Raw genomic sequence first — 24,631 nt, forward strand, 5'->3', positions numbered from 1 at the left:
AACCTCTTAGTAACAATTCTCTCTTCACATCATCCTCCATTTTCACCAAAATAATTTCCCTTTCAAATTTTCTTTCCCTCCTTCTACTCTCACCTCACTCACCCAAGCACAAATAATAATACACACTAATCATTCACCAAATAATCTTAAGATTTTACTAATTACTATTAATCCCTAATCCTGATTAGTGAGGGGTAGATTAGAAATTACTTAAAATACTTAGATAATGGATGACCCTGATTTGATATTTGGATCCCGTTTTTATCTTTTCCTATATCCCCAATTGATTTTTATATCCCCTAATCATGGGTTCGTGTTTTTTCTTCAAGCTTGGAGATTAATTTATTGTTTACTTTCAAACACCTATATAGCCAATGTTCTTGTTGCTCTTGCTGAAGCCTTTGTGAATTTACCAATCAAGTCAGTTTCCTATACTTCTGATCCCTTTATTCTTCTTCCTTTCTTTGAAATATTTTTCTTCTGAATTCGCAAATCAGCTTCCACAAATTTCCTGTTTTCAATCTTTTTAGATTCTGAAATTTATTGTTAATATCCTGTCTGCTTTCTATTATCCCTGTTTGTATTGCAATTTAATTGCTTTTTTACTCTTTTTATTTTCCGTTTTTGTTGCGTCTATTTAATCCTTTTATAATGAAATTCATGTCATGGAATGTGCAGGTGTTGAGAAACCCCTCACAAAAAATCATCTTAAATACTTCCTCAAAGAAGCATAGCCATGATTTCATCTTTCTGGCAGAAGCTAAGGCCCTTAAAGACAGTATGAATATCTTGGCAAGAAACTTAAAATTTCATGATTGGTTTGTTGTTCCTAGGAAGTATAAGCATAACCTTTATACTTCCTCAAGAAGAATAACCCCGATTTCATCTTTCTGGTGGCTTTCTTATTGCCTGACATAATAATATCAGAGTGAAATGCATTGCTGAATTTTTTAATATTTGCTTTTTTGAAATTCATGATTGTTTTAACAATATTTGGAATGTTGTTTGCATGCATGGATCCCTAAATTCTCAAGGGAAAAAACTCCAGTGGGAAAAATCAAATTCTTTTATCATATGAATTCTAGTTTTCCTTGGATCATTATAGGTGATTTAAATTTCATTCTCCATGTTAATGATAAACAAGGAGGGAACAATAATTCTAATGTTAATAAGTTTATTCATGATAATATCCAGTCTCTAGGATTAATGGACCTTAGATACCAGGGCATTCCTTTTACGTGGTCTAATAATAGAGAAGAACATGAAAACATTAAAGAACGTATTGATGGAGTTTTAATTTCCTCTTGTTGGTCTAATCTTTACCCTAATGCTATCATTAGTCATCTGCCTAGAGTTGGTTCTGACCACACTCCAATCCTGTTAATCTGTAAGCCTTTGAATCGGCACTCTCATAAACCGTTTAAAATCATCAAAACTTGGTTAAGTCATGAAAATTTTAGTAGTCTTATTGCTAGAAATTTGAACTGTAATCTCAATGGTTCTTATGCTTTTAAACTTCAAGGGAATCTTAAAAATCTTTCCTACATTCAAACCAAGTGGAATAAAACAGTCTTTGGCAATATCTTCCAAAATATCGATAATCTTAATAAGAAAATGGAATACCTACACACTATAAATCCTTTACCAATCCTAGAAATTAAATATACAGAATAAAAAACTTAATACTTGGTATGATAGAAAGAATGATTATTGGAATCATCTTTCAAAAGATAAATTCATTAAGGATTTAAATATAGACATGCAGTTTGTTGTAAGGTAGACCCGGAGTTTAAGTATAGACATGATCATGTGAGGGATACTTTATATGATGTACTATGGAGAGCTGGTATCTCAGCAAAAAAAGAAGCCCCTGTCAATTTTTTGACAGACCCCCTTGAGGGGAGATCAACACTCAGGCCAGCGCATGTTCTTATTTTTGGGTGGGCTAACGGAAAAAACGCATGTGTTGAAGTTACTGGGGTCTCGCCTTTAGTAGTCATTGGACATGGTACCTTTACGGTTGGAAAAGCAGCTCTGAGGGCTGCCTCATGTAAGATATAGAAGCATGAGAAAGCATGTATTGATAATGGACATGTTTTTATTTCTTTTGCTTTTGATATTTTTTGTTACCTAGCTCTAGAGGCGGTTGGACTTCTCAAGAGAGTTCAGAAAGTCATGCACAGTAATGTCATGACCCCCGGTTCGAGAGATTTTGTTTTTAATATGATAGGTTTTGCATTTCAAAAAGGGCTTGCGCCGCAGCTTGTTGCTCGCTTGCTTCCATGTAAACTTTTTCTCCTTTTTTCTAAAGATTCAAAAAATAAAAAATAAAAAAAATTAAGGATTTTGATAAAAAAAACGCTACTTTCTTTCACCAAGATGCTAATAACAGAAGAAGAATAAATCATATACATTCTCCTAGAGATGATACTAGTATTTGGATTGATGATGCATCCCAAATTCATAACATGCTGATAAAACACTTTAAAAGCATAAGTACTTCCAATAACGCACAACATCTTGACACTCTCAAAAATCTTATTCATCCTTGTATTAATGAGGATGACAATAATTTGCTCATTAGAATCCCTGATGAAACAAAAATAAAAGATACCCTTTTTAATATGAACCAGTGTGGCTCCCCTGGACCAGATGGTTATCCTCCTGGTTTTTTTAAAGCTCACTGGGATATTGTTAAAAACGATATTATCAATCTTGTTCAGGACTTTTTCAAAAAGAAATATAAACTCAAAGAAATAAATTATACTTATATCACTCTAATTCCTAAAGTTCAAAACCCTTCCACGTCTAGTGATTTTCGCCCTATTAGTCTTAGTAATACTACATATAAAATCATCTCGAAAATTCTAACTAACAGACTAAAGCCTTTGCTTCCTAAACTCATTTCTCAAAATCAGTCTGATTTTATTCCTGGTCGTCAAATAACTGACAATATCATTGTGGCTCATGAAATTTTACATTCCATGAATATTTCTAAAAACAAGAATGGACATATGGCTCTAAAAATCGATTGGTCAAAAGCTTTTGACAGAATCAAATGAGATTTTCTTAATCAGACTCTTCTATCTTTTGGCTTTTGCAATGAATGGTGCCAACTTATTATGAAATGTATAACCACCACTTCCTTTTCAGTCCTTTTAAATGGTGTGCCTGGTGAAAACATCGTGTCCAGGGTCTCCGACAGGGTGACCCACTTTCACTATATCTTTTTATTATCTGCATGGAGGTTCTCTCCAAACTTCTTTTAAAAACTGAAAATGATAATCAAAATTTCATGGATTAAAATCACTAAGACAACCCTCTCTGTTTCTTACTTATTTTTCGCCCACGATTGTTTCTATTCTCTAAAGCTGGTTTGTCTGAAGCAATAAATATCGTGAATATTCTCAATTTTTTTGGAGAAATGACTGGGCAAGTCATTAACTTTCAGAAATATGGGATCTACTTTATTCATAAAATCCACAACAAACATTGTAAAATCATTTCAAAAATTCTTAAAGTTAGGAAAATCTCAATGAACGATCAATATCTTGGAACACCTCTTTTTTTTGGCAGAAACAAAGTTAATAACTTTGAACCTTTACTTAATAAATACTATGCCTCCCTTCAGGGTTAGATTGGAAAGATGTTTAATCACGCTGGCCGCGTTGTTTTAATTAAAACTGTTCCCAATGCTCACCCTAATCACCAAATGCAATGCTTAGCTTTTCCCAAACAAACTTTAGATAATTTAGACAAAATTGAAAGAGATTTCTGGTGGAAAAAGATAGAAAAAAATAGAAATTTCATTATTCTAAAGCTTGGCCTAGTATAACAAAAGACATTAGGCAGAGAGGTCTAGGAATTAGAATACCTCATAAGCACAACCTTGCTTTAATCACCAAATTGGCCTGGAGATTGATTCACAACCAGGATCATCTTTGGGATAAAATTCTTAAACATAAGTATTTCAGAAATCATAACCCTTTAAGGAAAACCAGAAAATATAAAAATTTATTGGATTTGGTCAAGTATTAGGAAAGGCTTGGAGGTCATAAAATCTAACAGTGTTTAGCAGGTGAATAATGGTCTTGACATAAATATCTGGTCTGACCTTTGGCTCCCTAACCAGTCTGTCCTTTTTACCTCTGCTACTCTAGATGAAAAAAATTCCTAAAACAGTTAATGACCTGATTAACACCAATGGAAATTGGGACATGACTATTACTTCTAAGTCTATAAATAACTCTGCTCATAATGCTATTAATATATAACTATCAACCTAGAAAAAGCTGACAGGATCAGATGGCTTTCTACTAGATCTGGAAAGCTTACTACAAAGTCTGCTTATAATTCCCTTACTAAACTTAAAATTGATAAGGATGAAGCTTCATTTTGTAAATAAATTTGGGGTTTAAATATCATGCCTAAAGTTAACATGTTTTGTTGGAAAATTGTTTCTGGTGCTCTTTCTTTAGGTCGTAAAATGTCTAGATATGTTAAAGATGCAAACCATTTCTGTTTACTTTGCGATTGTCATACTCTGGAGAATGAAATGCATTTGTTTGTTAACTGTCCTTTTACAAAAAACTTTTGGGATTCATTTGGTTTAAATAAGATTTATGATTACAAGAGTCAAAACGATATTTTGCATTGGTTCAATTTTTGGATGAATAATAAATCTTTTAAAAATAGTCATGACAAAATTTCTTTCATTATTTGGTCCATTTGGAAATTCAGAAATCGTGTTAACTTTGATAAGATTTTTCCAGAGCCACAAAAGTTGCTTAAAACCATTAAAGCTACTCACCAGAATTACTCTACTAATATGACTTCCTCCGTTAAGAGCTCATCTATTTCTGACAGAGAAGTATGCAATGCTACTAATGTTGATGACAATAGAGAATTTGATTGATTGGTTAGTCCACTTTGATGCATCCTTTATGGAATCCGACTTCACTGTGGGATATGCAATCTCTATTCAGGATAAAACAGTAAATAGGAGGGACTGGAGAGCAGGTAGCAGTTGGGCATCCTGTCCCTTAGAAGCTAAAGCAGGAATTGGGGCTATTAGATGGATGATGGATTTTAATCTTAGCAACTGTTGCTTAATCAACGACTGTCAAATCTTGGTGAAGACTATTAACGGGGAAATAAATCCTGAGGACCAACCTTGGAGATCTCATATTAGCATCGACAGACGCAAATTTTCTTTTAAATTATGTAATTCGATTTCCTTTATGTTTAAAGATAGAAAGTTTGTTGATTTTAAAGATAGACTTGCTAAGGAAGTGAGAGCTAGGAAAATTATTTGCTCCTCTAATGAGAATATGTCTATTCGTGAGAAATTGGTTTTCTTAGAAAGGTCTAATCTCATATTAGATTCTATCATATGTAATGTAAACTTCCTTCTATAATTAAATAAAAGTCTTTCCTATAAAAAAAAAAGTCGGCTCTTGGCCCTCAAAACTCCTCTCAAACCGATTGTTTCGTCGGCTTTTTAAAGTATAACCCCAATAAAATAATAGCACCGGGACTTGCAAAATTTATCAATTTATCGCAATATTAATTAATCACATAAATTAATAATTATTAAATTATATATTAATTATGAAAGGGAGCCAGCAAGGCCTTTATTTTCGAAAATAAAAGAGTTATATTTAGACAGGATTGGTAGGTAGCCGGGCTACAATCTAAGCACCGAAACCTTTCTGGATAGCCAATCCTATCCTAAGAAAAAGAGAATTGTCTATTTCGTTATTAGCATCATAATTGGCGAGGAAATTCTTTAATCTCTTCAACAGTACCGTAAAGTCATCTGCAAGTTCTCCCAAGGTTGAGAAGGCCAAAGCATAAAAGCCATATCCTTGGGATGCACATTTGTCGAAATATTTGGTATGTACGTCTAAGTGCAGCAGCAATGGCTTGTCCCGGAACAAAGCTATTAATACCCCTTCCAGCAAAGGGTGATACTCCAGTAACGTCGAAGCAGATATCACGGCCGTTTTCCAAGTTGCAAATGAGGATGTCAGCTGGTTTGCGGCCACTATCATTGGCCAGGGAAACCCCAGTGATGCTTCCTTTCTAGCAGTAATCCCAGCGCGGTAGCAAATGTCCAAAATGATATCTCTAACTAAGTCACGCCGAAACTTTAGGCCAACCTCACTCGCACAGTGGAGAGCATGATCGCCGAAGATATCCATTGGCTGGTCACAACATGGGCATATGTATTCGTCAGGGAATAAAGGTATACCCATCTGGTATTGAGCTACAACACAGAACTGTCTTGGTCCTAGCATCTGATTTAGCCCAGGAATGGGAATGGCTTTCAAGTAATCCATTGCATGAGGAAGCTGATTGCACTGCCACAGTACTGCATCTCTGTTCGTCAAGGCAAACTTTTTTGGTAACTCTCGTTTAACAACGTCAAAAAACTGTGCTGCCAACTTTTTCATAGGATGGGGGGCAGTAGTACTGACGTAGAAAGTAGAGAGACTACAAGCATGCATATATCTGTCAAGAGCAAGTTGATAGTTGGTGCTCGGAGTTGAAGTGTCTACGGAGCTCAGAATAGTGGTTTGTAAACGTTGCGTCTGGAGATGTGAGGCTAAGTAACAGTACTGGCTGGTGTCAGCCATTTTATAGATACCAAATCCCCCTGAATTGATGGGCAAAGTGACCAATCGTTGTTGAAGGGGGCCAAAACCCGCCCCGTCCCTAGTAACCAAATGTCTCAGATAATGAAGCAGGTGATGGTCGTACCTTTCTGTTGCTGCCTGTAGCGCTTGGTAGGATGTAGTACGCAACGTAAAGTAAGGCGAGATACTCTAGTGCAGTTGCGTAAGAGGAAAAGTTCACTTTGAGGGTCCTTCAACTTCTTAACTGACTCCATAAGGTGGATTGTTTTGTCAGCTCTCTGGAGGATCATATCACTCTTGTATTGATTATCTAGACTGACAGGCCTCCGAGAACTTTCACACCTCTATCCGGTCTGCCTATTGTTGAAGGGAAAACTCCATCCATTAGGCTTCTTAGATCTGTTGAGGGCCAAAAAATCTCTGTCTTCTGGATATTTAAATGCAAACCACGCGACTTTCCTTTTGCCTGTATGATAGCAAGAGCTTTAGCAACTTCTAAAGTATCTCCGATGATTGTCCCATCGTAGAGATACCAAGAGTGCATATCCAGCGTGCACTGAGACGCAATCTTGCAAGCCAAGGGGTGAAGCACCAGTGAGAACAAGAGAGGGCCAAGGGGGTCTCCTTGTTGAACCCCTTGGGCAGATGATAGTACATGCTCGTTGTAATATAGTTTTGCTGGTTGAGCATAACAAAACTCGACCCATTTGGAAATTTTAGGACATCTAGTTGTAACTTCAGCAATTAAGGTCGTTTTATCTACCAAATTGAAGGCATTGGAAAAATCCACCAATAACATGGTAAGATTGCTATCCATACCTTTCAATTCTAGCATCCTGTTGGATGCGTGTAGTATGCTTTCACCTACGCATGGGATCCCAACACCGAACTGATAGTTCCCTAAGTAGTTGGCCATCTCTTTGCCTACTGAGGTAGCCGAAAGTTTGGAGCATAATCTCCTCCAAATTGTGCTAACTGCGATTGGCCGGAGACCGCCATCAGGCTTGAGAAGCAGAGTCAGGGGGCGCTAGCAATATACTTCCCCAGAGCAGCAGGGAAGGTACCTGACAGCCATAAACTCACCACCTCGGCAATGGATTTTATCAACTCATCTGAAACTGCTGCAGCCTGTCCTCTAATTGCATCCAATAAGTTTTGCGCTCTTAAGCCATCACGTCCACATGCAGTGCCTTTAGGGAAGCTCCTAATGGCTTCTAGGACTTGATTACTAGTAATGGAAAACGGTGCAGCTGTGATGGCCTCTGCATGGATAATAGGAGCAGGTGCAGGCGGATGTTCTTGTTCTAGCAAATAAAGTGTATCGGGTGTAGATTCTGCCACCCTGTCTGAGGACAAAATTCTGATGGATGCAGTGTAATGACCATCACTGATCTTCTTTCGGCATGCTTCTACATTGGTTTTCCGCTTCTTTTTGGCACGTTTCCTCTGCCGCTGAATATCTTTTTGTTGTTGCAGGATCCGAGTAACCAAGATGCGACATCCATTGGGCTATCTCCATGTTGTCAAGGCAACATTAATAGCTATAGTTTGCAATCGTTTCCTGTTACTCGATCTCTTCTCATTAGAGCTCTTTGGGGTATAAAGATTGAGGGTACAGACAGGCAGAAGAAGCAATTGCAACCATGCATTTAAATCCCGAGGGTGAGCCACAACTTTTTCTAAAGCCAATTTGAGATTTCTAGAAAAACTGAGCCGGCATTGAGGAGGAATGTTGGAAGTAGTAGCTATGTGTTTCTGGTAAACCAGGTTAAGCAATTCCAGTGATAGGTCTCTAGAATTATCATCAGGCATTACATTCGTAGGCCGTGGCCTTTCATTGTCTGCAGTGATTATAATAGGGGGAGCATTGTCCTGAGAAGGTCTAGCAATCCCATATATTAAAAAGTCTGCACTGCGACCATTATACGGTCCTTTTAAAACTCCCCCTGGATGATCTCTACATGGCCGTTTCCAAGAATACCATTGCATGCAAGGAAAACAGAGCCACATCTGTAACTGCTTCAACATTTTTTCCCATGCTCTGTGAACACTCCATACGGTGTGAATTCGTTCCTGGCAGATTAATGTACCCTGTGCAGTGGATAAATGACGATCTTGTATATGTCTGAAGATTAAACTTCTGACATAACCTCGACCATTATTATCCTGACAGTCTTCAAAAAATTTGTAGGGACGATGACACCATGTATCATCATCGGAGTCACTACATTCAGATTGTTGAGAAGAGGGCTCTGTAGAGGAAGTCGACGTGTTTGATGGCAATCTGGGAGACGATGAAGTCCTGCCTGATGATGATCTTTTTTTCGGCATCTTTTGGAAATAAAATAACTACCTAAACCGTATCTTAGGGATTTGATGTAGGGATGGTCATGCGGCGGCTATGGGCGGGATCCAGTCACTACCCCGTTCAAAAAAAAAACCACACCCTCCCCATTACCCGCTTGATCTGGGACGGGGCGGGTATGGGAAATACCCGTACGGGGCGGGTTTTTTACGGGTTACCCATGACATTAAGCTCAAATATGATGAATTAATTTAATAATCAATACCTAAGTTCAACCTAATAATAATAATAATTTAAAATTTCAAACTCATAAATTCATCGTAAAACAAGCAAAGAAAAACAAATTGGTCTATAAACGAGCATCACTCATTTTAGTTCTTAATTATTTCTTATCAAGTATCTTCCTCCATGTTGATCACCTCATCGTCTGCTTCAGTTTCTTCCCAAAATGTTTCACCATCGAATTTTGATCCACCTAGCCAAAATAAGAAAGTGTATCATATAACCATAATGATGTATTAAATGTAAAAAAAAAAACATTTCAATAAAAAGAGAATTTCATTACCATTCAGCATATCCCATAGCCAGTCTTGAGCGCACATCAAAGCTTCCAACGTTTTTGGATGAAGTCTATTACGTTGGACACTCACAAATCTACCTCCGGTACTAAAAGCTGATTCGGAAGCTACCGTTGAAACTGGAATCGCTAAAATATCTCTAGCCATACACTGCAAGACTGGATATTTAATCCCATTTGTCTTCCACCATGCTAGCATGTCAAAATTACCAATCCTAGGTAAAAGATCTTCTTCTAAGTAATTGGTTAATTCTGACTTAACAGTACTAGTAGGAGCAGTATTAGAGACAAACATATAAAACTTTTCCAAAAGATCTACGTCATCGTTAAAACCATGCATCTCTGAAGTGAAAGACAAATCATTTTGGCTAACAAATGTTTCAGCAAATTTTACTTTCAGTTCATACTCCGTCGCCAAATCAACGCATAAATCGCGTACTCGATCAATTTCGATTTTTGAAAAAGCTTGACCATAAATTTGTGGAAAATAAAACTCAATCAATTTCATCTTAAACCTTGGATCTAACATAATTGCTACGGCCATTACTCCATTGATCACAAACCAATACTCTTCAAAATTCTCTATCATTTCATATGCCATTTCCTTAATCACACCAACTTTAGATTTTTTCCACTCATTTAATGACAATCTAATATCAAAAAAACTTGGAAAGAAAAGGTTGGTGGTAGGATATTTTACTCCGGAAAATTTCTCTGTGAAGGTATAAAATATCTTAAGTTTGTCGCACATTTCCTTTGCCAACAACCAATCTTCATCATCTGGCAAACAATCATACTGTGGCTCACGTTGCTTTAGTCGAGCAAAAACCTTATGATACTTAATAGCAGTATTAAGCATCAGGTATGTTGAGTTACATCTTGTCTCACAATCAAGAACTAACTTATTTATACTCGAAATATTTAGTTGACGGGCGGCCTCTTCAAATTTCTCAACTCGTTTTGGTGTTGCTTTCCAGTAAGCAACACTATTACGAATCAATTCGATTGCTCCTTTGATCCCCTCTAATCCTTTCTTGACTATAAGAGCTAATATGTGTGCACAACAACGCATATGAAAAATATCTCCACCCGACATTAAGTTACTTGATAATTTTTCTAGGAGAAGTTGGATCATAAGATCATTAGTGGAACAATTATCTACAGTAAGAGTGGATACTTTACCATCGATATTCCAGTCTAGCAGACACTCCATCAATGCGGCTGACAGGACTTCAGCCGTGTGCGGACATGGCACATACATAAACCTAATACAAAATAAAATTCAGATGGTTGATTAGACCGTACTACGTAGCAACTAGTAATTAATCAGTAACAAAATTAATGGTAGTGATTTTTCATTTATGACGTGCATATCCAATGCTTGAAATCATTAAATGAATACGCGTACCTGATAATTCGGCTTTGCAAGATCCACGATTCATCGATGAAATGAGCCGTAATAACCATGTATCCTTTGTTTTGCTTACTAGTCCACATATCAGTAGTCAACGCAATTTTACCTTGATGTTTTTGTAGCACCTCCATTGTTTTAGTTTTTTCTTCATCATAGATTTTAAGGATATCCCTTTTAATTGTGCTCCGAGATACCACCTTAAAAAACGGTTGAAGCGCATTTGAATATCGTCTAAATCCGGCATGTTCAACGATGGAAAGCGGATACTCGTGTATGATTATCATATAAGCAAGTTCCTTCCTAGCGAACGATTGATCAAAACTGTACGTGTTAAGCTGACTTCTTCCGTCACTTTTTTTACTCGGAGTGATTATTGATTGTCTTATGTCTTGCTGTTTACGTCGAGGACATCTTTTCATGTGTGCGTGTAGATGCTTAGTCCCATTTGTGCTTTTTCCTCCTAATGGTTTATGACAATATTTGCAAACTGCTTTGTCTTCCCCTTTTATCTTTTTATTTTCAAAGTGGTTCCACACTATGGATCTTTTCTTCCCTGAAACTATAACAATTTCACCTTCGGCATTATCACAATCACCTGTAATGTTTGCCTCGGCAGTTTCACCATGGTCATCATCCATTGGAGAACTTGGAATTGTCTCGACATGGTGTTCAGACTGTTCGGATTCACCTCGTGTGGATATAGTTGTCATTTTGGGATCACTGTGTAATATACACATAAAGTAATATAATATATATAATAAAGAAAGCTTAAATAATATAATATAATCAATACAATAATTAAATAATATAATATAATATAATATAATTTCTTAGTTTAAATATAATATAAATAATTAATGATATCTTATACTTTTATGTTTTATTTTATAATATAATATAATATAATATAATATAATTTCTTATTTAAATATAATATAAATAATTAATGATATCTTATACTTTTACCTTTTCTTTTATAATATAATATAATATAATTTTTTAGTTTAAATATAAAATAAATAATTAATGATATCTTATACTTTTACCTTTTTTTTTATAATATAATATAATATAATATCTTAGTTTAAATATAATATAAATAATTAATAAAAATATAAAATCCTAAATGGGAACGTACGGGACGGGTATGGGGCGTGGACCTAGAATCTCATCCCCGCCCCATCACCGGTTCACTAATTTCGGGTATTACCCATACCCAATCCCAACCCCATTTGTACGGGTAAAACCCTACCCAATAGGAACGGATACCCACGTGGATGGGTTTGGGTGGGGCAGCAAATGGTATTAAAAGATGCAGAAAAGAAAGTAGAATCGATGGAGGTGTAGTATGAACCGGATCTGTTGAAGGTTGGATGTATAATAATTGATTAAGGTAACACATGTTTTCTGTCGCCTGTGAAATCTCCAGAGAGTCTCTCTCCAACTGCGAAAAACGTCTATCAAAGAATTGATTAGTTTATCAAAGAATTGTTTAATTCTAAAAAAAAAAATGAACCAATACACCTTATTCCATTGCAAATTATTATTGTCATAGTAAGATTCGTTCAATGGATGACACCGTATCAAAGAATCCAAGTAAAGCGTTAGATAATAAAGGAACTTGAGAATTGCAAAAATTTAATTAACCGATGGGAGTGCAAGAAAAGAGATGGAAGATGAAGTTGTTCAGCATCTACACTCGACGAAGAATATTAAAAATGAAGAAGAATAAAATATTAACAAGACTGTTAATTCTTTTGTAACCCTGGCTTGTAGTTATGGGCACATCAGTAATGACAATGTCACGTCTCTAAGGAAGAATATGACTCAACTTGTTCTTAAATATAAAGAAAGGTTCAATAGTCAGGAGGAGGAGAACATCGGTAAGGAATTGGAACATGATAGTGTGGAGAAGGAAGTTTCAGACCAAAACTGTCTGCCACAGAAGGAGGAATTGATTGGGTGCTCTGAAGTTCAAGGGAGGAGAATTGGTGATGGATTTTAAAATCTGGAGCTACAACATAAGAAGTCTTAATGATTTTTATAAGATAACTTCTCTTAAAAATATCATTAGTAGTCAAAAGTGTGTTGTATGCCTAGTCCAAGAAACTAAAATTATGAGATTTTCTAACTGGTTCATAAGACAGTTTTGGTATGATGACTCTTTTGATTGGTCATATATTCCTTCTGTGGGTGCTAGTGGTGGCATCTTATCTATATGGGACAATAATAGATTCACAAAGGAAGATGAAAGAATTGGGTATAATAACATCTCTGCTTTGTTAATTAACAACGTCAATGGCTTTAAGTGGGCTATAACTAGTTTACAGTCCACGTGAATATAATGCTAGAGCATAGTTTTGGGATGATTTGCAAGAGATTATACATTGGTGGGCTGGTCCAATTTGCTTTGCAGGTGACTTTAATGCAGTTAGACCAGATGATGAAAGAAATAAGGGTGAAGCAGACAGTAGGAATTCTGGCTTTCTAAACAGCTTCATTCTTCAACAAGAATTGGTGGATCAATCTTTGGTAGGAGGTGCAGATACTTGGTCTAATAATCAAACTGATCCTCTTCTTTGCAGGCTAGACAGGTTTTTATTTAGTGTTGAATTTGATGAGGCATTCACTTCTGCTTTATCTTAGAATAGTTTTCAGTTTGTTGACTATACTTAATTTCTCGTTTACGAGAGTCGTCTTCTATACGAAGATGACGTTGTCCTTCTAACTCATAGTGAGTCTCAGCATTCTTAAGTTTCTCTTTGTAACCATTCCAAGAAGGGGGAAGACGGGAAATAATAACGCCAACAATAAAGGCATAAGCAAGTTCGATTCCAGCATATACTTAAGATGATTAAAAGTTCACTTACCTGGAAAATGATTGACTTGGTGTCAACCATTTTGAAGTCCATGAAGTTGCAAATCAGGAATTTATTATTGCTTGCTTCAAAATTCTTGTATTTGTTGTCAAGTGCTGTCCATAATTCCTTTGCAGACGCAATACTTCAATGAGAATTGTAAACATTAGTTTCCAGGGAATTCAAAATATGACCACGGCACATAAAATCATCTTCCTGACGTTTCTTACGTCTGGCCTTCAAATCAGAAGCGTCATCATCTTTTGGGGTGAGAATTTCCTCCAATCCATCTTCAAGGATATACCACCACTTGATGGTGATCAGGAAAAATTTCACGGTCTCTTGCCATCGGGTAAAATTCTCACCATCAAAACGTTCTAAGCAATTCAGAATCTGGTACAATACTTGCATGGATTGAGCAGTTGCGTTTGAAGGTTCACCCTCCATTATTGAAAAACTAATTGCTCAAAACTGTTGGAAAATGGTTAATCAGAGGATGAATTCAGGGAACAGAAAAGAATTTTGTATCACTAAGCTTCAAGGTCTTACGATTCTTTTCAGCAATTATTTCGACCCTTCCCAAAAAATTGGAGAGTACAATCGATCAGTGAAATATTGCTGCTAGGATACAACGGATCCCTAATAACGTTGTTGAATCCAAGGGTTGTACTCCCTTGACCCAACCAAGAACACACACTAATTGAATATGATGATACTTAGAAATAAAGAGATTTTAATGTTGTTTTGAGATGATCTTAAAAGGAGAACAATCACCACTATTGGTAGGGTATTTGCACCTTTTCAAGATGCTTGTTCATCACCAACAAATACTTCCAACCAGTATCAATGATGGCCTTTGGGAAAAAAATCTCCAGTTAGAATTCAAACTGTTTTGAATTCAAATCAAGTCCAGCCGTTTTATAAAAGAATCTGCCAGGTAAGAAGGTCCTTTCGTTTCGTAATAGAAACTGCTGGGTAAGAAGATCTGGGCTTTTTATAAAACAACCGGCTGGGTGACTTAGTGATATTATTGTAATTATCCAACAAGAGACAGTAATGAGTCCTTGTTAGTAGTCTATGTCGCAACAACCACCTGTTTCTGACCCCAGATACCAATACAATGCGAAACACTTAATTTAAGAATCGGTTTATGGACCCCTGAAGCGAACCGAATCGGTCACAATTAATGGTCATCCACTGATAGGCGACTGATGGTTTTCCAAAAGTTGTTGTAATAGTGGCAAATAATAGGTTCTTTTCAGACTTGTGAAGGAAAAAAATTTAGGATTTAAATAAATATTGCAAATTTGATTCAAAAAGTGATGTCAAGATTTTGGAGAAACTGGGGCTAAGGGTTCCTCTATTCTATCAATTCCAAAGTGATATTATTATTATTATTATTATTATTATTATTATGCAATTTCCCATTTAAGTGATTCTAATTATTGCAAAAATAGATTTTATAAAAGAGCAATTGTAAGTTGAAAGCATGAAATATGAAGAACTCAAAGTTAAGCATATACCATCAATTAAAATAACAATTGCTTAATAAAAATCATTGGAAAAACTCTTTTGTTCTAGGCAAAAAATCATAATTTAAATTGCATAAATTATTTAAAATAGAAATTACCATTTTTCATTGTCAGAATAGCTTCCTCCGTCATCCCAGAGGGTGGGTTTAGCTCCTCATATTAATCATGGTCTCAAAAGATTGGTCTATGGCTCAAAAGATGATCAAAAGAATGAAAAGGTATGAAACTGTGAGTTTGTAACAGTTATAATTGTAACAAAACTCGTTGTAACGGAAGAACGAAAGTGAACTGTTGCAAACTTTATTAATTGTTGGAATAATTGTTACAAAACTGTTACAAAGAGTTTGGATTTGAAAGTTTAGGCCACAGTTTCTACGACTGTTTTCAACTATCAAGTTCACTATTCACCTTCTTCCCCGACTGCAACTCGGCAGTTTCTCCGTAAATTTTTTTCTTTGTTTCTGAGCTTCCCTAAACCTCCCTAAGTCTCGACAGCCTATCTCTGAGTTCCCAACACCCTATATATACTCCACTGGGCCAAAATATCTCGCCATAACTTCATATAACCTTCCATTATTCTTCACTGTCTGTTTAGGAAATAATTTAGATAATTGATTTCTCCACGAGTTCTGAAGATGCCAAATTACTATATTTATCTCCTTCACACTCCAGATGGTTGTTAGAGTCATCCTAGCATACACAAACTCATTCCAACTCATGCAAATCCCGTGACAGTCTCCATACAATGACGTGCTCCCTGTTTTGCTCCACAATTTGATTCAGCCATTTCTGGCCCGAGATAACACCTGAAATATCTTAATATGGTTATATCACATATTTCCACAAAGTTTCAGCGATTGAATCGCACAAAATCACGTCCAAAAATCGATCGAAACATCTGCCAGTTGAAGAAGAAAATTTCCCGCCAAAATGAAAATTCAAATTTTTGAAGATGTTGTCCCCCTATCCGATCCTGGGTGCGAATAACATCTGCCTTTTTGGGGTGACCTGGGTTGCCCCTTAGTAATTGAGTGCCCCTTAACCAATGATGAGAGTCCGAATAACAAATGTCCTCCGGGGGTGCTCCGTGCAACTTTTCGAGCCGAATTTTCCAACAATAATTATTTTCCAAAAATACCTACAAACACACAAAACACCATAATAAGGACGAAAACAAGTACTGACAATACGAAACATTGAGGACAAATTAGACATATAAATGCGTCTATCAAATACCCCCAAACGTATTATTTGCTAGTCCTCGAGCAAAAATAAAAAATAAAACCGAGTTAATCTCGGGAGGGTTTACCAGAGGTGTACCCACAAAACCATTACTCTAGACCCTAGCTATCTATGTCTAACCTTGGAAGGCAGTAAAGAATCTCCTTGGTTTGCTTACAATCACTGACTACAGGAGGAAGTACCCTGATGCGAAATTCCAATTGTTGTACACGAGTTTACACTCAAGCATACTAAAATTCATATAAAGTGACAGAGCTCTACTCAGATAGTTGGACTATGGACATCATATTCGGAGTCAAAATAATCATATGGATAGAAAAAGGAGATGGAAATTGAAAAATGTAGATGGTTTTGATGTTAACCAAATGATCGATGTTTCACATATCTGTCTGAAGGCCACTGCCAGAATGAACCTATCCTAATGGACTGAGATACCAGTCTGACTAATATCAACACAACTGGCATATACAAGGGAACCAGTGATCAATAACTTAAATATAGATCAACAAACTGGCAAATACAAGGGAACCAGCAGTTGACTACACAGAACAATAACCATTTTTTTTAACTTAACGACATGAATAGATCTTTTTGATCCAAGCGCATGCTTCTTGTCAGCAGATTACACGATAGTTCCCACGGGTCCTGCATTCCACGCTTGCTTAGGCGACGGAAACAGGGTGAACACACGCATATTGCTATCCAAGTGTTAATACTTATTCCGATTGGTCTAACTGGTCCGGTCTTTTCTTTTTTTTTAGTAACTCAGTCACTCTAATTCACCCTAGCAATGGTAACAACTTGAATCGTGTGCCCCACCTAATCACTTAGAGAAACATAGTTTAAAATGAAAAAATAAAATAAAAAAAAGAAATGAAAAGGACTCAACGAGATATGGTGCAACTATCATGTTATTTCTAACACCTGATCTCTGTGCTTTTATGAATAGACTCTATAGATGTTTCCATCTAATCAGATTGGTTTCTCAACTCCTACAACCAAGATGCTTCCATCCACTTAGATTAGTTAGTGCCATCCTGAATACACATAAATCTCTAGTCTCTAGAGCGTATTTATTTATTGCAACTAAACGATTTTCCCATACCCCAAACTTAAATCTAACATTGTCCTCAATGTTTCCAATGATAAAATTAACAGCATGAACGAGGAGAAATTGTTACCACTTGAAGCAAAAAGGGTTGAGGAAAGATATTACCGTGTTGCGTGAGATTGGGTTACCTCCCAAGAAGTGCTAAGTTTAAAGTCTTCATCCAGACATCAAATACCTCAAAAAGGATCTTCACCTTCCAAAGTCATATACCAATAGCCGAAAAAGTTGTGGGTCCATAATACCAAATAGAGCTAACACCAATATGAGACAACTGCACTGGTTCAGAAAAATGAACAGAAGGAGCACATCCTCATCTAAGGTTTCTTGCAAGACAACCGGATCTATCCAGAGCCTCCAGTTGGGCTTCATAAGAGTGTCTTGAAAAATAGATTCATCCGAAAAACGGGTTTCTAATATATGGATTTCCTCCTGAACAGTATCAGGCGGATCAGGTTGTGGAGTCTGAATAGACTCAAGCGATACCTCAGATGCACTAGGCTTGAGTCCCAAGTTAGGGACTTCTACTGGGGATAATTGACAATCTCTACCCCCAAATTTAGGGTAATCACTATTCTCCGTAAGACCTTTAACTATGGCTTGAATTTCCGGATCCGGAGAGTATTTAAAATACTCTAGAGCTTCTTCTAGTTCACTACCCCCAAACTTAGAGTTTTGGGTGTCTCTAGATAAACTAGTCACAATATTCCTAATTTCTAGACCATCCGGTTCCTGAAAAAGGTCAATTGCTTTCTCTGAGTTATAATCAGGTGGTTCATCCTCTAAATTCTTTTGAGGTATACTAGCTATAGGACTTATATGTTTCATATCCTCTATGGTCATCCCTAGAGTTTCCTTATTGTGTTGAAGCACGGTTACTGGCCTAATCTCATGATCACTATCCAAATCGGAAGTTATAGGAAAATCTCAGATGGGCCTACAAATGCATAATTGGGGTCCAACTTAGGAGGATCTTTAGGCTCTTCGAAATAAGGGCTTAAGGTAGATTCGGTAGCTAGTAATGGTTCAAAACTAGATTTCCATCTATCGGTATCTAACATAGGAATGGAATCCAACAGAGCATTTACTTGTTCAATGTTGCTATCATCGTCGAAATCCATGCTAAAACGGGCTAGACAACTCTCTAATGGATCTTCCGATTCGGTGTTTGGTACAGACTTCGGAACTAAGGTTCCTATCATGTTGACCTCTTCAATGCACGTGTCATCTAGCTCAGAATGTAGCTTATTGACATTAAAAATATTCAACTCAATAGTCATATTACCAAAAGATAGATTCATAATACCATTTCGACAGTTTATGATCGCATTAGACGTGGCTAAAAACGGGCGACCTAAAATCACTGGTATTTGGTTCTCTGGGTCAGGGACAGGTTGGGTATCTAGGATAATAAAATCCACTGGATAAATAAACTTGTCAACCTCTATGAGAACATCCTCGATCACACCACGAGGAACTTTAACGGACCTATCAGCTAACTGAAGTGTTACCTGGGTAGGTTTCATCTCACCAAGTCCTAGCTTAAGGTACACATGGTACGGAAGTAAGTTCACACTGGCTCCTAAGTCAAGCAACGCTTTCTCAACACGGTATTTACCTATTGTACAAGCAATGGTAGGGGACCCTGGGTCTTTATACTTAGGAGTAGTGGTATTCTGAATAATAGAACTCACATGACTAGCTATGAAGGCTTTCTTCTGGACACTGAGCTTACGCTTTCGCGTACACAAGTCCTTAAGGAACTTGGCATAAGAGGGAATCTGCCTAATTGCATCTAGTAGTGGAAGGTTGATAGTTACCTGCTTAAAAACCTCCAATATATCATTAAAGTTGGACTCCCTCTTAGTCGGAACTAGCAGCTGGGGGAACGGGGCTCTGGGAACAAAGCCGGGCTCATCAGGACCCTCATTGGTCTTTTTAGAGACTCTATCAGTCTCCTCATTTTCTGGCTCAGAAGGGTGAACTACAACATGTTCACTATCAGGCATGGCAACCTTATTGTCAACTTTCTTTCCACTCCTAAGGGTTGTAATAGAGTTCACATGATTGTACGATTTCTCTGCTTTAGGATTGGGTTGAGTTTGACTAGGAAACTTACCTTTTTCCCTCAAAGATTCATTTATCTGACTAACCTGGTTTTTTAACTCAGAAATAGCTTGGGAGTTAGCATAACCTATATTTTTACTTTCTTCTATCCCTTGAGCAACCATTAGGTTGATCTTATCAGAGTTTTTAATAAACGAGGCTAGAGTGTCTTCTAAACTTGTGATCTTTTTATCCGAAGGGTTCTGAAACTGGGGTTGACCTGAAGAGTTCTTAGCATAACCAAAACCTGGGGGAGGCTGAGAATTACTAGACTGACCTTGATTCTGGCCCTTAGACCAAGAAAAATTAGGATGGTTTCTCCAACCAGGGTTGTAGGTTTCTGAGTATGGGTCAAACTTCTGACGGTTCTCAAACCTAGCGTTGTTATAGACAGCATGGGCTTGTTCTTCACTAACATGACCTTCCCAAAACGAGTTATTGGGCTCTACTCCACAACTAGAGACTTGAGCGCTCTAATCCTATCATCAGGTTCAACAAGAGACCTATAATTAGGCTGATTCAATTCCAAAGCTTCTAACCTTCTAGACAAAGCAGCAAACTTAGCATCTGACTCGAAGCTTGTATCTACCACATTGGTGCTACTTCTATTGACCAAGAGTCTTTTAGGGGGTTCAACACAAGACTCCCACTGTTGGGATTTTTCAGCGATAGCTCCTAAGAAGGTAAAAGCATCATCAGCATTTTTACTGGTGAACTCACCAGCGCACATAGACTCGACCATGGCTTTGGTCGAATAGTCTAAACCATTATAAATAATCTCAACAAGTTTCATTTTATCAAATCCATGGTGGGGACACTGGGATAGGAGATCATTGAATCTCTCTAAAAACCTATAAAGAGACTCTCCCTCTTGTTGCACACTAGCACTAATTTCTGCCTAACAGCTGCAGTTTTATGCTTAGGGTAGAATTTCATATAGAAAGCAGCAACAAGTTCCTGCCATGTTTCAATGGACTCAGGTGGTAGTGTTCAGCCAGGTCTTGGCTTTATCTCTCAAGGAAAAGGGAAACATCTTAAGTTTCAAAACTTCATCAGTGAGGTCTTTTATTCTAACTGTCCCACAGATTTCCTCAAAGTCCCTAATATGAAAATAAGGGTTCTCATCATCTTTTCCTAAGAACATAGGGATCATCTGAAGAATACTAGGTTTTATCTCGAAATTAGCCGTACTGGCTGGCAATTTAATGCACGAAGCTCGGTTGGTCCTAGTTGGGAACATGTAATCTTTCAAAGTTGCCATCGCTGGCACAGCTGAAGTACTAGGGGTACCTTCCTCACGAAGAGACAGATTTTCAAAACTGAAGTTTCCAAAAACGGGGCTCTCAAAAGAAGAGTCTTCGAGCTCCCCGCTTTCACAAGAAGAACTTCTAGGCTCGTCACTAATCAAACGGCCAAAAGTATTTCTTTTCCAAGCCCTTTCGGGCATACACTAAAAAAAAAAAAGAAAAAAAGTCCTAAAAGGAAGGGAAGTTCTATGCAAACACAAACAAGGCTGACTCCACCACAGCAAACCTACTGATTTCTAGCAAACAAAAAGCATGATGGTTCCACTTAGATTGTTTCTAGACCAGCTTCTAATCCTTCGAAAGGGAATTCGTTACAATTTAAGCAAACCCCTCTGGAATCAATCCAAGTCAAAGTAAGTTGAATTGAGGCGAGGGAAGCTCAGTGGAGCTTTGATACCCAAGGCCTCACCGCTATCACAAGGCGGCGCAGTCACGCATTCAACTCACAGAAACCATCATGAACTTCGAAGTATGCTAAAAGAGTAACCAATATTTTTCGAACGACTTTCCTACTAAGCTCGTTACCCTATAGGTCTCGTTCTATTCCAAATTTTAAAGCTTAGGTTCGCGTTTGGTTTCGTTTTCCTAAGGCGGGCAAGAAGAGAACGGTGATGAAATCCGAACCCTTATCTTGTATGGCCAGTCCTTGCCCTTTACTAGGAATTTAAAACAACCGTTTTCAGTTCCTCAATATGCAAACGAAGGAATACAGTAACTCGCTGACAGGGGATTCGCGAGTGTTTCGACAGACTTACCTCCCGTTCCAGACGGGGGATGAACCGTTGTCGTCGACTCGGGCCACAACTCCTATGTTGTGAACCCGAGGGGCCGAGATATCGTAATCGTCCTTCCTTCTGCAAACAGTTTAATATTTAATCTACCCTTCCGTAGGGTTTAAAAAAAATTAATGTCCAAATGTCCAAAGTCCAAAAAGTCCAAAAAAAAGAAATCAAAAAAAAAAAAAAAAAAAAATAAAAAAAAATAAATAAACTCTCTTTTTTTTTTTTCTCTCTTTTTATATAAAAAAAAAATTCTTCTTCTTTCTCCTTTCGCTTTGCCTTTTACTTCAAGTCTTTAATATCCCAACTTCAAAAATTTCAAATTCCCAAATCAAAGACACAAAACCCAAAAACGTAAAGAGAACAAATAAAAAAAAAAAATCTAAAAATCTATCCTAAACACAAGTCCGCGTCGGCGGCGCCAAAAATTGATGGTTTTCCAAAAGTTGTTGTAATAGTGGTAAATAATAGGTTCTTTTCAGACTTGTGAAGGAAAGAATTTTTAGATTTAAATAAATATTGCAAATTTGATTCAAAAAGTGATGTCAAGATTTTGGAGAAACTGGGGCTAAGGGTTCCACTATTCTATCAATTCCAAAGTGATACTATTATTATTATTATTATGCAATTTCCCATTTAAGTGATTCTAATTATTGCAAAAATAGATTTTATGAAAGAGAAATTGTAATTTGAAAGCATGGAATATCAAGAACTCAAAGTTAAGCATATACCATCAATTAAAATAACAATTGCTTAATAAAAATCATTGGAAAAACTCTTTTGTTCTACACAAAAAATCATAATTTAAATTGCATAAATTATTTAAAATAGAAATTACCACTTTTTCTTTGTCAGAATAGCTTCCTCCGTCTCCCCAGAGGGTGGGTTTAGCTCCTCATATCAATCATGGTCTCAAAAGATTGGTCTATGGCTCAAAAGATGATCAAAAGAGTGAAAAGGTATGAAATTGTGAGTTTGTAACAATTATAAGTGTTACAAAATTCGTTGTAACGGAAGAACGAAAGAGAACTGTTGCAAACTTTATTAATTGTTGGAATAATTGTTACAAAACTGTTACAAAGAGTTTGGATTCGAAAGTTTAGGCCACGGTTTCTGCGACTGTTTTCAACTATCAAGTTCACTATTCACCTTCTTCCCCGACTGCAACTCGGCAGTTTCTCCGTAAATTTTTTTCTTTGTTTCTGAGCTTCCCTAAACCTCCCTAAGTCTCGACAGCCTATCTCTGAGTTCCCAACACCCTATATATACTCCACTGGGCCAAAATATCTCGCCATAACTTCATATAACCTTCCATTATTCTTCACTGTCTGTTTAGGAAATAATTTAGATAATTGATTTCTCCACGAGTTCTGAAGATGCCAAATTACTATATTTATCTCCTTCACACTCCAGATGGTTGTTAGAGTCATCCTAGCATACACAAACTCATTCCAACTCATGCAAATCCCGTGACAGTCTCCATACAATGACGTGCTCCATGTTTTGCTCCACAATTTGATTCAGCCAATTATGGCCCGAGATAACACCTGAAATAACTTAATATGGTTATATCACATCTTTACACAAAGTTTCAGCGATTGAATCGCACAAAATCACGTCCAAAAATCGATCGAAACATCTGCCAGTTGAAGAAGAAAATTTCCCGCCAAAATGAAAATTCAAATTTTTGAAGATGTTGTCCCCCTATCCGATCCTGGGTGCGAATAACATCTGCCTTTTTGGGGTGACCTGGGTTGCCCCTTAGTAATTGAGTGCCCCTTAACCAATGATGAGATTCCGAATAACAAATGTCCTCCGGGGGTGCTCCGTGCAACTTTTCGAGCCGAATTTTCCAACAATAATTATTTTCCAAAAATACTTACAAACACACAAAACACCATAATAAGGACGAAAACAAGTACTAACAATACGAAACATTGAGAATAAATTAGGCACATAAATGCGTCTATCAGCGACGGGTACCTGGTTGCCTAAGCAGCAGCAGTCTCGGTCCATTTCCTCAGTTCGAAAAATTGGGATCAGACTTGAATGTGAATTTTCTTGAATGATTTAAGTGCTAAATTCAACGAGGAAAAGAATCATAGGTATCTATGACCAGTCCCAATACAAAAAATTGCTTGGAGCATTTGCAGGTGTGACATCAACCATCATAAACAGGGGCGGATCTATGTTGTGACTGGGCTGGCTTAAGCCAGCTGATGTGATTTGTAGATAGTGGTAAAAGTGGTTCGATTCTCAGACTTGCGAAGGATATTAATTAGACTTAAATTCTAATATTAAAATAGAAAACTCACTAAAAATTTTAGCAAACTCAATCAAAGTTGATATCAATATTAAAAGAACACTGAAGCTAAGATTGCACTATTTTCCAAGTTCAAAGTGATTAAACCAAAACTTATATTTATGCAATTTTCTCGTTTAATTTGATTCTAAAATATTGCAACAAGTAGATTTTCAAAAGTAGTAATTGTAAATACCAAGTATGAAGCATCAAAAGTATTAAAACTAAGCATACTCCATCAAAATAGATCACAATCACTCAAATAAAAATCATATTCAATAATAGTTCAAGGCAAATAATCATATAATTATTGCAAATAAAAAGATAAAATAGAATATACCACTTTTTGTTGGAAAAATAGCTTCCTATATCGCCTCAGCAATGGGGTTTAGCTCCTCATATTAATCACTTGCTTAAAATATTGGTTTATGGTTCAAAAGTTGATTAAAAGGAAGGAAGACAA

At 36.9% G+C, this 24,631-nt stretch overlaps 1 protein-coding gene across 1 annotated transcript; it reads right to left on the reverse strand.

Moving 5' to 3' along the window:
• Nucleotides 1-9,660: 9,660 nt before the first annotated feature.
• On the reverse strand, nucleotides 9,661-11,644 carry LOC113339545 (zinc finger BED domain-containing protein RICESLEEPER 2-like). Its single transcript, XM_026584794.1, has 3 exons — nucleotides 10,929-11,644; nucleotides 9,731-10,785; nucleotides 9,661-9,671 (listed from the first exon to the last, which is right to left on the reverse strand). The coding sequence occupies exons 1-3, from the start codon at nucleotides 11,642-11,644 to the stop codon at nucleotides 9,661-9,663; spliced, it is 1,782 nt and encodes a 593-aa protein (XP_026440579.1).
• Between the last annotated feature and the right edge of the window lie 12,987 nt (nucleotides 11,645-24,631).

Source organism: Papaver somniferum, unplaced genomic scaffold, assembly GCF_003573695.1.
Source record: "Papaver somniferum cultivar HN1 unplaced genomic scaffold, ASM357369v1 unplaced-scaffold_21, whole genome shotgun sequence".
Classification (NCBI taxonomy): domain Eukaryota; kingdom Viridiplantae; phylum Streptophyta; class Magnoliopsida; order Ranunculales; family Papaveraceae; genus Papaver; species Papaver somniferum.